This window comes from Delphinus delphis, chromosome 16 (assembly GCF_949987515.2).
Source record: "Delphinus delphis chromosome 16, mDelDel1.2, whole genome shotgun sequence".
Classification (NCBI taxonomy): domain Eukaryota; kingdom Metazoa; phylum Chordata; class Mammalia; order Artiodactyla; family Delphinidae; genus Delphinus; species Delphinus delphis.
Window position 1 is genome coordinate 77,495,026 of NC_082698.1, and position 13,715 is coordinate 77,508,740.

The window sequence follows — 13,715 nt, forward strand, 5'->3', positions numbered from 1 at the left end:
TTCATACAGCCACTATGGAAAAAAGTACAGAAGCTCCTTAAAAAACTAAAAATGGAATTACCACAAAACCCAGCAATCCCACTACTAGGCATATACCCTGAGAAAACCATAATTCAAAAAGAGTCATGTACCACAATGTTCATTGCAGCTCTATTTACAATAGTCAGGACATGGAAGCAACTAAATGTCCAACAACAGAAGAATGGACAAAGAAGATGTGGTACATATATACAACGGAATATTACTCAGCCATAAAAAGAAACGAAATTGGGTCACTTGCAGAGACACGGATGGACCAAGGGACTGTCATACAGAGTGAAGTAAGTCAGAAAGAGAAAAACAAATATCGTATATTAATGCATATATGTGGAATTTAGAAAAATGGTACAGATGATCTTATTTGCAAAGCAGAAATAGAGACACAAACATAGAGAACAAACGTACGGATACCAAGGGGGAAGGGGAGGTGGGATGAATTGGGAGATTGGGATTTACATATATGCACTATTGATACTATGTATAAAACAGATAACTGATGTGAACATATTATATAGCACAGGGAACTCTACTCAATGCTCAGTGGTGACCTAAATGGGAAAGAAATCCAAAAAAGAGGGGATATATGTATACGTATAGCTGATCTACTTTGCTGTACAGCAGAAACTAACACAACATTGTAAAGCAACTATACTCCAACAAAAACTAATTTAAAAAAAAAGATATGTAGGATTTGCTTTACAATAGTCTAAGGGAAAAAAAAGTTGGAGAATAAATAAGAATAGCAAAATGATGTCCCATACTGTATTGTAGACTAACCCTCTGCTCCAAGTACTGTTTTAGGAAAAAAAAAAAAAAAAAAGAATAGCAAAATGCTGAAAATTATGGAAACTATGCAATAGGTGCATGGGGGTTCATTTTATTATTTTTCTACTTTAATTTTTGGAATTTTTCATAATATAAAGTATCTTAGTTTGCTAGGGCTGCCATAACGAAATACCACAGACTAGGTAGTTTAAACAGCAAAATTTATTTCTTCAAGTTCTGGAGGCTAGAAGTCTCAGGTCAAGGTGTCAGTAGGACCGGTTTCCTCTTAGACCTCTCTTTGGTTTGTAGCTGGCTATCTTCTCCCTGGGTCTTCACATGGCCCCTTCCTGTGTGTGCCTGTGTCCTCACCAGTCACATTGGATCAGGATCCATTCATATGACCTCATTTTACCTTAATTACCTCCTTAAAGGCCCTACCTCTAAATACAGGTACATTCAGAGGAATTGGGGATTAGGGCTTCAACCTATGAATTTTGGGGACACAATTCATCCCATAACAAAAGGTAAAATACTTAGAAAGGATTATCACCTGATATGATCTGGTGTCGTACCACAGCACCCGCCAACTATATTGACCAAGCCGTCCATAGCAAAATCCTGCGTTTAGGAAAAGAAAAAGTTTCAGAGAGTTCATCTGAATTCTAAGCTCACCACTACCAATTCAGCAGAAAATCTGCATTTCCTGAATAACTAATTTTCCATTTAAAAGAGAGCTAAACATACTTAACTCTAGATATCAAGCTTTGATAAGCCTTAGACATAAGGTTAAAAGCAGAGACCAGTTCAGATACTATGAAATGCAATGAGATATTTGCCTATCTGATCACGATAAAGTTTTTTTTTACCCATATGCTGAGCAGAATGAACGGGAGCTAAGTAATTCATTTTCCAATAATACGTATTCAGTTTTTAAATTTAAATTCAAATGTTTAAAGAATTAAAAATTCAGTTCCTCAGTCACAACAGCCACATTTCAAGTGCTCCAATGACCACATGTGGTAGAGGCTACACATGTGGCTACATATATTGCACAGTGCCGGTCTGGAGTTCAACCACAGTTGGTTTGAAAGCTGGAGTTTAACCACAGCTGGTTTGAAAGAAGCACAAGATAACCGAGAGAGAGGAAGTCAAGGAAGTGAGAAGTCAGAGTATTGAAAAGAGCATCTACATAAGGTACTGAAAACATAAGAATTAAATGAGAAATAGTTTAGGAGAGAATGTCGGTAAGCCAGAAGCTAAAAATTCAAGGAATGAGGGAAAAGAGATCCAGGGGTTAGTGATAAGGAGGGGTCATGGGTAGTATGGTTTCGTGACCTGGGATTCAAAGATGGGAGGTGTATGTGAGAGAAGGAGAATGGGGGAGGTGACAGTGGGGAGCTAGGAGACATAGACTCCACCCAGCAGTCTGCGGGGTGGAGGGGACCACCTGGGAGGGCTGCAGAGGAGAGCCGAGTTTCAGTTAGTTTGGGCTGGACCTCTCTGAGAATTTCCCAATAGCCACTAGTACCCACTGTGGAGAAGGATGCTGACAGTGAGCCCCTCCCTCTGCCTCCATCATTTTAATTCATCTTAAGCTTTTATTTTTTATATATACACTGGGATTTCTTTAGGGGAAAAGTCTACTTCTAGATATTCTAAATCAAAAATTCCATTTCTCTATCTCTTAAAAACGAAGTGAAAGAGGATTCTTGACCTTTAAGTGCATGGCCATCACGTGCGGAGTTTCATCATATTCACCGAAGGTATTGGGAAGACCTAAGAAAGTATATTTCAGCCATTACTGGAAATTACTTTAACAAATGACATAGTATTTGTAAAGGCTTTAGGTTAAAATGTTACAAAAATATTTATAATTAAATCGTCATTACTTGCAAAAACAAGTAAGAATTCTTAACATTAAACATAATAAGTACAGAGACTCCATACCAGACAACAACAATAAAATCACAGAGGAAAATAAACATCCATTATTTCTTTTCTATTTGAAAGAAAAGCATCACTGCTACATGAGACAGAATTTCCCTACCCCTATCCCTCCCTTTTCTGTATAGGAAATTCATTCTTGTCTCCTAGACGCCTAGGGGTAGGGGTTGGAAGAGTACCACACATGCTTTGAACTAATGAGCACCAGACATGCAATTAAAAACAAGCAAAACACAACCCATCTCCTCTCAAGTAAGTTTTCCCAAGTAAGACTTTAGCATCTAATTTTGCAATTTCCTGTTTTATTTATTATCCCCTTCCAGTTATCTTACTCCTGGTGGGAAATAAAATTTACTGCACATTAAAATGTACATATTTGGAGAAAGAAGGCTGGAAAATGATTTTTAGCCCCAAGTAGTTAACTGGTGCTCAGAAACATTCACCAGGAAATCTGGTTAACCCAGAATGGATTACCAATATTAAATGGATAGTCTGAAAATTGTCTACATTTATCTTAGGAATTTCTATATACCATTAAGTCCTAACTTTTAAAAAGGAGAAAAGTAACAGGCTCTTTTGTCGATACAGTGGAACAAAGAAGAGGGCTCTCTCTCTCACGTTCTTTGCACTCATCTCTTTGGCCACGCCCACATGGCAAGGACTGTCACCAATTCCAAGGCTCTGGCCAGATAAGTTATGACTAGGCTTCATGCCCCCAAGTTCTGTCCACTTCTGACCTTTCAGGCTGAGCCAAACTGTTCCTTCAAGTCTAGAGGGAAACAGTGGTCTAGACCCGAATACTCTTCATTTAGAAAATTCCTATTGAAAGTCAACTATATACCAAGACCTGCAAAACAAACTCTTTTAATCCAGATCTGTTATCCTATCTACCCAGGTCTTGTGTATTTGCATTTCCTATGTGTGACTCCCTTGAAACACACACCTGCGTTGGGATAACAGAGGACATAGGCTGTTGTACATTTTCCAATTGTTTCAATAAAAGGTCTCATTTCAGCTGCACCCAGAGCACAATTTAATCCAATGCTGGAAAAACAAAAAGAAGGTATTAGAAGTACCCTCTTCTATTCTAAATATTTATACATATAAAAAGTTATGATAAAGAAAGGAGTACATTTAAAACCAAGCAGATAGTAAGTCTCCTGATTCAAAGCAAGTTTATTCAGCTCCAGTCAAAGCCACCTCACTGAAGTTCCCTGCAACACTAAATATTTCTGCCCATGTCTCCAACATTAGATGCTGCCTACGGATGTGACTCCTTAAATAAGTTCACCGTTTAGTTAATGGTATACCATGAAACAGAAATGTCTGCGAACTACCACTGCTAATAAACACTGGAAAGCAATACTTAAGAGAAAGAAAAAGGAAAATCTTGGAGGTAGAAGGAACATTAATGGCACATGGAAGCCACTTCGGGGGTCTTGAAGACCAAGACTCAGTCCTTGCTCCAACTGAATTGCAACGTGACCTTGCACTTAGAATTTGTCCTCTTATAAATTAATTTGTAACCAAGGGGCTCTCTGTTTTGCAAATGAAACTTACTGCAGGCTAAAATAAAATAGATCAAAGCAGAGCTGCTAAAACCCCTCCAAAATCACACTCAGTGGGAGCTGCTGAAGTCTTCAGGAATTCAAGAATTAACTATGAAGTGACAGGACTATGTCATCTTTTATTTTTTCACATTTTACTTTTTTTCTTTGACTATGATTTCTAAGTGCAATGTGATATACTAGATTAGATCCTGAAACAGAGAAAGGACATTAGTGGAAAAACCTGAAACCAGAATAAAGTCAGGAGTTAGTTAATAGTAATATACTTTTAGTTTTGACGAAAGTACCACAGTTAATGCAAGATGTCTCATTAGAAAAAACTAGATGAAGAGCATATGGGAATTCTCTGTACTATCTTTGCAACTTTTCTGTAAATCTGAAATTATTCCAAAATAAAAAGTTTATTTAACAAATACCCAACTCCCATTCCTGATAAAAACTCTTAGTAAACTAGGAATAGAGGGGAACTTCCTCCGCTTGATAAAGAAGGTCTATAAAAAACCTATAGCTAACATCATACTTAATGATACAGAACTAGATGCTTTCCCCGCAAGATCGGGAACAAGACAAGGATGCCCGCTTTCACCTCTTCCCAACATCATGCTGGGAGTCCTAGGTGAGGCAATAAGAGAAGATGGAAAATAAAAGGTATACAGATTGGAAAGGAAGAAATAAATTTGTCTTTGTTCACAGATAAGACTATCTGTTCTAAAGAATCATCTAAAAAATTCTTAGAACCAAGGTTGTAAAGCACAAGCTTCATATACAAAAGTCAACTGTTGACCTATATACCAGCAATCAGCAACTGAAATTTGAAATACGAAACACATTATTTACAATGGCACCAAAATAAATGAAATACTTGTGTATAACTACAAAACTCTGATGAAAGAAATCAAGGCAGATCTAAATAAATGGAGATCTATCCGATGTTCATCAACAGGAAGACTTAATATAGTTAAGATGTCAATTCTTCCCAATTTTATATACATTTACAAAATGCCAGTAAAAATTCCAGCAAGTTATTTTGTGGATATCAACAAACTGATTCTAAAGTTTACATGATGAAGCAAACAACCCAGAATAGCTAATACAATTAGCTACTGTAGAAGAATAAAGTCAAAGCACTGGTACTACTTGACTTCAACACTCACTGGAAAGCTAAAGGAACCTCTGGTATTGATGAGAGAGCACAGACAAACAGATCAATGGTGCTGAACAGAGTCCAGGAACAGAATCACACAAATACAGTCAACTAATCTTTGACAAACGAGCAAAGGCAATCCAATGGAGAAAGGATTGTATTTTCAACAAACAGTACTGGAACAACTGGACATTCACATCTGAATACATTAATCTAGACAAAGATCTTACATCTTTCATAAAAATTAACGCAAAATGGATCACAGACCTAATTGCAAGTTGCAAAACTATTAAAGATATAAATATATATATAACAATTACATAGGAGAAAAATCTAGGTGTCCATGGGTTTGGAGATGAGTTTTTAGATACAACACCAGAAGTAGGATCCATGAAAGAAAGAAAGAAAAAAAAATGATAAGCTGGACTTCACTAAAATTACAAACTTCTGCTCCGCAAAAGATATGGTTAGGAGCATGAGAAGACAAGCCACGGACTAGGAACAAATATTTGCAAAACACATATGCAGTATCCAAAATATTTTCTTTAATTTTTCAAACTCAACAATAAGAAAACCACCCAACTAAAACAATAAGCAAAAGATCTGAAGAGGAGAAGCTACCTCAAGGTGTTGTTGCCAAAATTAAAAGAAAGAACTCTCATAAAGCACTTAGAACCAAGCCTGGCACACAGCAAACTCTCAATAAATATCTATGACTCTTATTTTTATGGCCAAGGCTATAATAACAGTGAATAGAGTGCTCTGAGAAGAACATCGACCTGGGCTGGTAAGAGAGGGAAGGGTCCCCAGAGAGGACCCTAGAGATGGGTCTGAAAGGCTCACGTGGCGGGGTGACCCTGCAGGGCAGGCATGGCCTCCAGGCAGGAGTAGAACGTGCACGGAAAAGGCACAGGAGGAAACTGTATAGACTCTTGGAGCTTCCATCTCACTCATGGTACAGAAGTTAAACCATTTTGATCAGAAAAATAGAGAGATGTTACAAACTAGAATGTAAAAGCCACGTTAATTTTAAAGATAAATATCTGAGCTTTAGAATTCCCACCTTATTTCAAACTACACTACTTCTGGTTGTTCCACAAGCAGGGAGTGAAAACACCTTGCAAAATTTTTAAGTGCTGATAATAGATTTAAAGTGTTGTTAGCAGGCCAAGCCAGTCTTAAACTATAAGGGGGACACTTACAGACAAAAAGGCAACTTTCTGGTGGGCCCAGGGCGTATGAGAACTCTCCCCCTCCCTCAAATCGACCCATTTAGGCAGTGTCTTCTGACGTCCTCAGGGCAGTCAGAATGTACTTCAAGGAAAGACAACATCTCATACAAGTGGTACCATAGAAATATAGAGAAGCAATCCCCTCCTGGGTCACAGTCTGTAGTCATCAGAAGAGATCCCCCCAAAAGGAATGGAGTCAGAAAAGAATGATCACTCACCAGAGTGGGTCTGCATGAGACACGCTGATGACAAACGCCTCCCCGGTCTGGCCAGAGAGAGTCCGCCCACTTTTATCAACAATTGTCCCTGAAATCTGAATTGAACAAAGTAAACTGTCAACAGCATAGACTTGAGTTATGAATACAGTCACAGAAACAAAATAAAATGAGTAGGCTGACTTTCTTTGTTTTTTTACAAGGAAGAGAACTGTGGCACTCAAACTCCAAAGCAGCACTGTTTTTTTTAACCGTCAGAACAGATGAATGCAAAGTGCCCAGGGGAGGGGTTGGAAAGCCACAGAAACAGAGAAAAGGGAAAGTCACGGAGACAAAAGCAGTGTCCAGAAAAGCTTTAGGATTCACACCTCCAGTCCCACTGGAGAAGACTTCCCCACAGATACCTCAGGTTATCCTGGTCTCCTGCTGTTCAACATCTGATTCATCTAACACCCCTGTTTGACTCTATTCTATTCTCACCAAGCAATGGGGGCCTGCCTGTTGCATTAATGAATTGGCAGCATGCTGTCTCTGGTGTTGGATGCTTCACGGTCAGCACACCAGTCCATCTGCCCTCGGGCCCTAATGAGAGTGAGCCTTTGGCTTTGGGGGACAAGTTCAGCCAGGCTTCTTTGGAATAGCCTGCCTTCCACAAACCACTGCTACATTCATTTTCTGTACATTTCCACGAATAAGACTGCTATTGATCTAGAGGTGGTGGAAGAAGGGAGGTGAACCAAGCAAGAAGCTGGTTCCTAAAAGATACTATCAATAGTTCCATGGCAGGAAAACAAAAACCCCACCCTCAAAATGACAGTATTAATAAAAACCAAAATTCATCATGCAAATATTTGAGAACTTACAAGGATAGGCCGGGGAGCATACTCCTCTTCAAAAAGTTTGTGGACTGCAAACAAGGCTGCCTGTCAGGGAGAAAAAGGACACCTTTGTTTCTGAAAGACTGTGACACAGGTCAGCCTAAATGGCTGATCAGAATGCTCCCTTACCCAGACCTCTTCAGATAAGATACACATCACGTTCTCTGGGGAGGAGAAGGAGAAACACGTCCTCCTGATAACGCACAACCCCAGGGCCCCTTTCTCAAGGGTAACACTGTACATGTTACAACAAAACAAATGCTGACTGAAAGTCCCTCCATGAACTAATACTCCCTCTGAGGAAGGGCTGAAGAGCTACTCTTTCTTCTTTTGCTCAGTCAAAATTAAAAATAGATAAATAAGAAGCCTCTGCTTTCCACAGCCTCATATATACATGGTAGGTACATGAACCAACAGTGTATGTCTTTGCAAAAAAGAGTATGAGCTAGAATGGGTTGTAAAGGCACAAATCCTATGTCAATCTGTACCGTCCATGTTTTATTAAGTTCCGGGACCAGACACCAAGGTCCTCCAATGCTCAAGGCCGTTCCACATCGGAACTCACTGACACAGAGGGCCGACAGCACAAATTAAAACTATAGTGAGGTAGTATTTTTCAGCTATCAGATTGTAAAAGATCAAAAAGTTCAACAGAGGGCTTCCCTGGTGGCGCAGTGGTTGAGAGTCCGCCTGCTGATGCAGGGGACACGGGTTCGTGTCCCGCTCTGGGAAGATGCCACATGCCGTGGAGCGGCTGGGCCCATGAGCCATGGCCGCTGGGCCTGTGCGTCCGGAGCCTGTGCTCCGCAACCGGAGAGGCCGCAACAGTGAGAGGCCCGCGTACCGAAAAAAAAAAAAGTTCAACAGAGAGGGTGTGGTGAAAGCAGCACTACTGTGCACTGCTTGCTGACTGGAGGATAAATGAGTACAATCTTAGAGGGAATTTGACACTAAAACTCAAAATTAACAGTGCCCAGACCCTTTAAACCTTGCAATTTCACTTGTAGAAATTTATCTTCAGAGACACTGTGCAAAAACGTTATGTATGAGGATATCTACTTTTTATTCTACACACTTATGTACCTTTGTACATATACAAAGAATATAATCACATACACATATGTACACGCGTCACGCACACTTTAATCTGCATGGAATCCCTGTCAGGACCCTCACACCAGTGAGAGCAGTGGTCCATGGGGAAGACGGCCGAATACCCAGGGAATAGGAAACAGAAGGATATTTACTTTTTACTCCATACATTTATGTGTCTTTTTTTTTTCTTTTCTGGCCGAGCAGCACGGCTAGCGGGATCTTAGTTCCCCAACCAGGGATAGGACCCGGACCCTTGGCAGTGAAAGCGCCAAGTCCTAACCACTGGACCGCCAGGGAATTCCCATTTCTGTGTCTTCTGAATTTTAGAACCATGCGTATATATTTATTACCTATGCATCTATGTACATATAGTAGCTATATATGAAAATATTTACTTTCATAATTAAAAAACCATTTTTTAAAAGTTAGAAACATAACCTTTTGAAGTTTCCTTCATTCTACTGGACTCAGTTAAAAATATTCAAGAATAAAATGGGCTTGGCGAAGAAGATGGCGGAAGAGTAAGACGCGGAGATCACCTTCCTCCCCACAGATACACCAGAAATACATCTACACGTGGAACAACTCCTACAGAACACCTACTGAATGCTGGCAGAAGACCTCAGACCTCCCAAAAGAAAAGAAACTCCCCACGTACCTGGGTAGGGCAAAAGAAAAAAGAATAAACAGAGACAAAAGAATAGGGATGGGGGCCTGCCTGGTGGCGCAGTGGTTGAGAGTCTGCCTGCTAACGCAGGGGACACGGGTTCGAGCCCTGGTCTGGGAGGATCCCACATGCCGTGGAGCAACTAGGCCCGTGAGCCACAACTACTGAGCTTGCGCGTCTGGAGCCTGCGCTCCGCAACAAGAGAGGCCGTGACAGTGAGAGGCCCGCGCACGGTGATGAAGAGTGGCCCCTGCTTGCCGCAACTAGAGAAAGCCCTCGCACAGAAACAAAGACCCAACACAGCAAAAATAAATAAAATAAAGAATAGGGACAGGACCTGCACCAGTGGGAGGGAGCCGTGAAGCAGGAAAGGTTTCCACACACTAGAAGCCCCTTCGCGGGCGGAGACTGCAGGTGGCGGAGGAGGGGAGCTTCGGAGCCACGGAGGAGAGCGCAGCCACAGGGGTGTGGAGGGCAAAGCAGAGAGATTTCCGCACAGAGGATCGGTGCCGACCAGCACTCACCAGACCGAGAGGCTTGTCTGCTCACCCACCAGGGCAGGCAGGGCTGGGAGCTGAGGCTGGGGCTTCGGTCAGAGCGCAGGGAGAGGACTGGCGGCGTGAACACAGCCTGAAGGGGGTAGTGCACCACGGCTAGCCAGGAGGGAGTCCAGGAAAAGTCTGGAGCTGCCGAAGAGGCAAGAGACTTTTTCTTCCCTCTTTGTTTCCTGGTGCGCGAGGAGAGGGGATTAAGAGCGCTGCTTAAAGGAGCTCCAGAGACGGGCACAAGCCGCGGCTAAAAGCGCAGACCCCACAGACAGGCATGAGACGCTAAGGCTGCTGCTGCCGCCAACAAGAAGCCTGTGTGCGAGCACAGGTCACTCTCCACACCTCCCTTCCGGGGAGCGTGTACAGCCCGCCACTGCCAGGGTCCCGGGATCCAGGGACAACTTCCCCGGGAGAACGCACCACGCCTCAGGCTGGTCACGGCAGCCTCCGCCGCAGGCTCGCCCCGCATCCGTGCCCCTCCCTCCCCCAGGCCTGAGTGAGCCGGAGCCCCCGAACCAGCGTCTCCTTTAACCCCATCCTGTCTGAGCGAAGAACAGACGCCCTCCAGTGACCTACACGCAGAGGCGGGGCCAAATCCAAAGCTGAAACCTCGGAGCTGTGCGAACAAAGAGAAAGGGAAATCTCTCCCAGAAGCCTCAGAAGCAGATTAAAGCTCCACAATCAACTTGATGTGCCCTGCACCTGTGGAATACCTGAATAGACAATGAATCATCCTAAGTTGAGGAGGTGGACTTTGAGAACAAGATGTATTATTTTTTCCCCTTTTCCTCTTTTTGTGAGTGTGTATGCTTCTGTGTGAGATTTTGTATAGCTTTGCTTTCACCACTTGTCCTACGGTTCTATCCATCCGTTTTTGTGGTTTTTTTACATTAAAAAAATTTTTTTTCTTAATAATTATTTTTTAATAACTTTATTTTATTTTACCTTACTTTATTTTATTTTCTTATACCCTCTTCCTTTCTTTCTTTCTTTCTACTTTTTCTCCCTTTTATTCTGAGCCGTGTGGATGAAAGGCTCTTGGTGCTGCAGCCAGGAGTCAGTGCTGTGCCTATGAGCTGGGAGAACCAACTTCAGGACACTGGTCCACAAGAGACCTCCCAGCTCCACGTTAATATCAAACGGCGAAAATCTCCCAGAGGTCTCCATCTCAACACCAACACCAGCTTCACTCCACGACCAGCAAGCTACAGTGCTGGACACCCTATGCCAAACAACTAGCAAGACAGAAACACAACCCCACCCATTAGCAGAGAGGCTGCCTAAAATCATAATAAGGCCACAAACACCCCAAAACACACCACCAGACATAGACCTACCCACCAGAAAGACAAGATCCAGCCTCATCCACCAGAACACAGGCACTAGTCCCCTCCAACAGGAAGCCTACACAACCCACTGAACCAACTTTAGCCACTGGGGACAGACACCAAAAACAACGGGAACTACGAACCTGCAGCCTGCAAAAAGGAGACCCCAAACACAGTAAGATAAGCAAAATGAGAAGACAGAAAAACACACAGTGGGTGAAGGAGCAAGATAAAAACCCACCAGACCTAACAAATGAAGAGGAAATAGGCAGTCTACCTGAAAAAGAATTCAGAATAATGATAGTAAAGATGATCCAAAATCTTGGAAATAGAATAGCCAAATACAAGAAACATTTAACAAGGACCTAGAAGAACTAAAGATGAAACAAGCAACGATGAACAACACAATCAATGAAATTAAAAATACTCTAGAAGGGATCAATAGCAGAATAACTGAGGCAGAAGAATGGATAAGTGACCTGGAAGATAAAATAGTGGAAATAACTACTGCAGAGCAGAATAAAGAAAAAAGAATGAAAAGAGCTGAGGACAGTCTCAGAGACCTCTGGGACAACATTAAACGCACCAACATTCAAATTATACGGGTTCCAGAAGAAGAAGAGAAAAAGAAAGGGACTGAGAAAATATTTGAAGAGATTATAGTTGAAAACTTCCTTAATACGGGCAAGGAAATAGTTAATCAAGTCCAGGAAGCACAGAAAGTCCCATACAGGATAAATCCAAGGAGAAACACGCCAAGACACATATTAATCAAACTGACAAAAATTAAATACAAAGAAAACATATTAAAAGCAGCAAGGGAAAAACAACAAATAACACACAAGGGAATCCACATAAGGTTAGCAGCTGATCTTTCAGCAGAAACTCTGCAAGCCAGAAGGGACTGGCAGGACATATTTAAAGTGATGAAGGAGAAAAACCTGCAACCAAGATTACTCTACCCAGCAAGGATCTCATTCAGATTTGATGGAGAAATTAAAACCTTTACAGACAAGCAAAAGCTGAGAGGGTTCAGCACCACCAAACCAGCTTTACAACAAATGTTAAAGGATCTTCTCTAGGCAAGTAAGACAAGAGAAGGAAAAGACCTATAATAACAAACCCAAAACAATTAAGAAAATGGGAATAGGAACATACATATCGATAATTACCTTAAATGTAAATGGATTAAATGCTCCCACCAAAAGACACAGACTGGGGGCTTCCCTGGTGGCGCAGTGGTTGAGAGTCCGCCTGCTGATGCAGGGGACACGGGTTCATGCCCCGGTCTGGGATGATCCCACATGCCGCGGAGTGGCTGGGCCCGTGAGCCGTGGCCGCTGAGCCTGTGCATCCAGAGCCTGTGCTCCACAACGGGAGAGGCCACAGCAGAAAGAGGCCCGCGTACCACAAAAAAAAAAAAAAAAAGAAAAAAGGGAGAAGACTCAAATCAATAGAATTAGAAATGAAAAAGGAGAAGTAACAACTGACACTGCAGAAATACAAAAGATCATGAGACATTACTACAAGCAACTCTATGCCAATAAAATGGACAACCTGGAAGAAATGGACAACTTCTTAGAAAAGCACAACCTGCCAAGACTGAATCAGGAAGAAACAGAAAATATGAACAGACCAATCATAAGCACTGAAATTGAAACTGTGATTAAAAATCTTCCAGCAAACAAAAGCCCAGGACCAGATGGCTTCACAGGCGAATTCTATCAAACACTTAGAGAAGAGCTAACACCTATCCTTCTCAAACTCTTCCAAAATATAGCAGAGGGAGGAACACTCCCAAACTCATTCTATGAGGCCACCATCACCCTGATACCAAAACCAGACAAGGATGTCACAAAGAAAGAAAACTACAGGCCAATAACACTGATGAACGCAGATGCAAAAATCCTCAACAAAGTATTAGCAAACAGAATCCAACAGCACATTAAAAGGATCATATACCATGATCAAGTGGGGTTTATTCCAGGAATGCAAGGATTCTTCAATATACGCAAATCAATCAATGCGATACACCATATTAACAAATTGAAGGAGAAAAACCATATGGTCATCTCAATAGATGCAGAGAAAGCTTTCAACAAAATTCAACACCCATTTATGATTAAAAAACCTCCAGAAAATAGGCATAGAGGGAACTTTCCTCAACATAATAAAGGCCATATATGACAAACCCACAGCCAACATCATCCTCAATGGTGAAAAACTGAAACCATTTCCACTGAGATTAGGAACAAGACAAGGTTGCCCACTCTCACCACTCTTATTCAACAT

The 13,715-nt window shown here is 41.7% G+C and overlaps 1 protein-coding gene across 3 annotated transcripts in view; it reads right to left on the minus strand.

Annotated features, from left to right (window-relative positions):
* The window catches only part of MTR (5-methyltetrahydrofolate-homocysteine methyltransferase), a 277,305-nt gene that overhangs the window by 240,680 nt on the left and 22,910 nt on the right, over positions 1 to 13,715 (minus strand). For all 3 annotated transcript variants that reach the window (XM_060035005.1, XM_060035006.1, XM_060035004.1), the window contains exons 7-11: positions 7,771 to 7,830; positions 6,911 to 7,005; positions 3,692 to 3,792; positions 2,519 to 2,580; positions 1,355 to 1,422 (exon numbers count right to left, since the gene is read on the minus strand). In XM_060035005.1, coding sequence (XP_059890988.1) covers positions 1,355 to 1,422; positions 2,519 to 2,580; positions 3,692 to 3,792; positions 6,911 to 7,005; positions 7,771 to 7,830 — 386 coding nt within the window. The remainder of the gene's footprint in view (positions 1 to 1,354; positions 1,423 to 2,518; positions 2,581 to 3,691; positions 3,793 to 6,910; positions 7,006 to 7,770; positions 7,831 to 13,715) is intronic.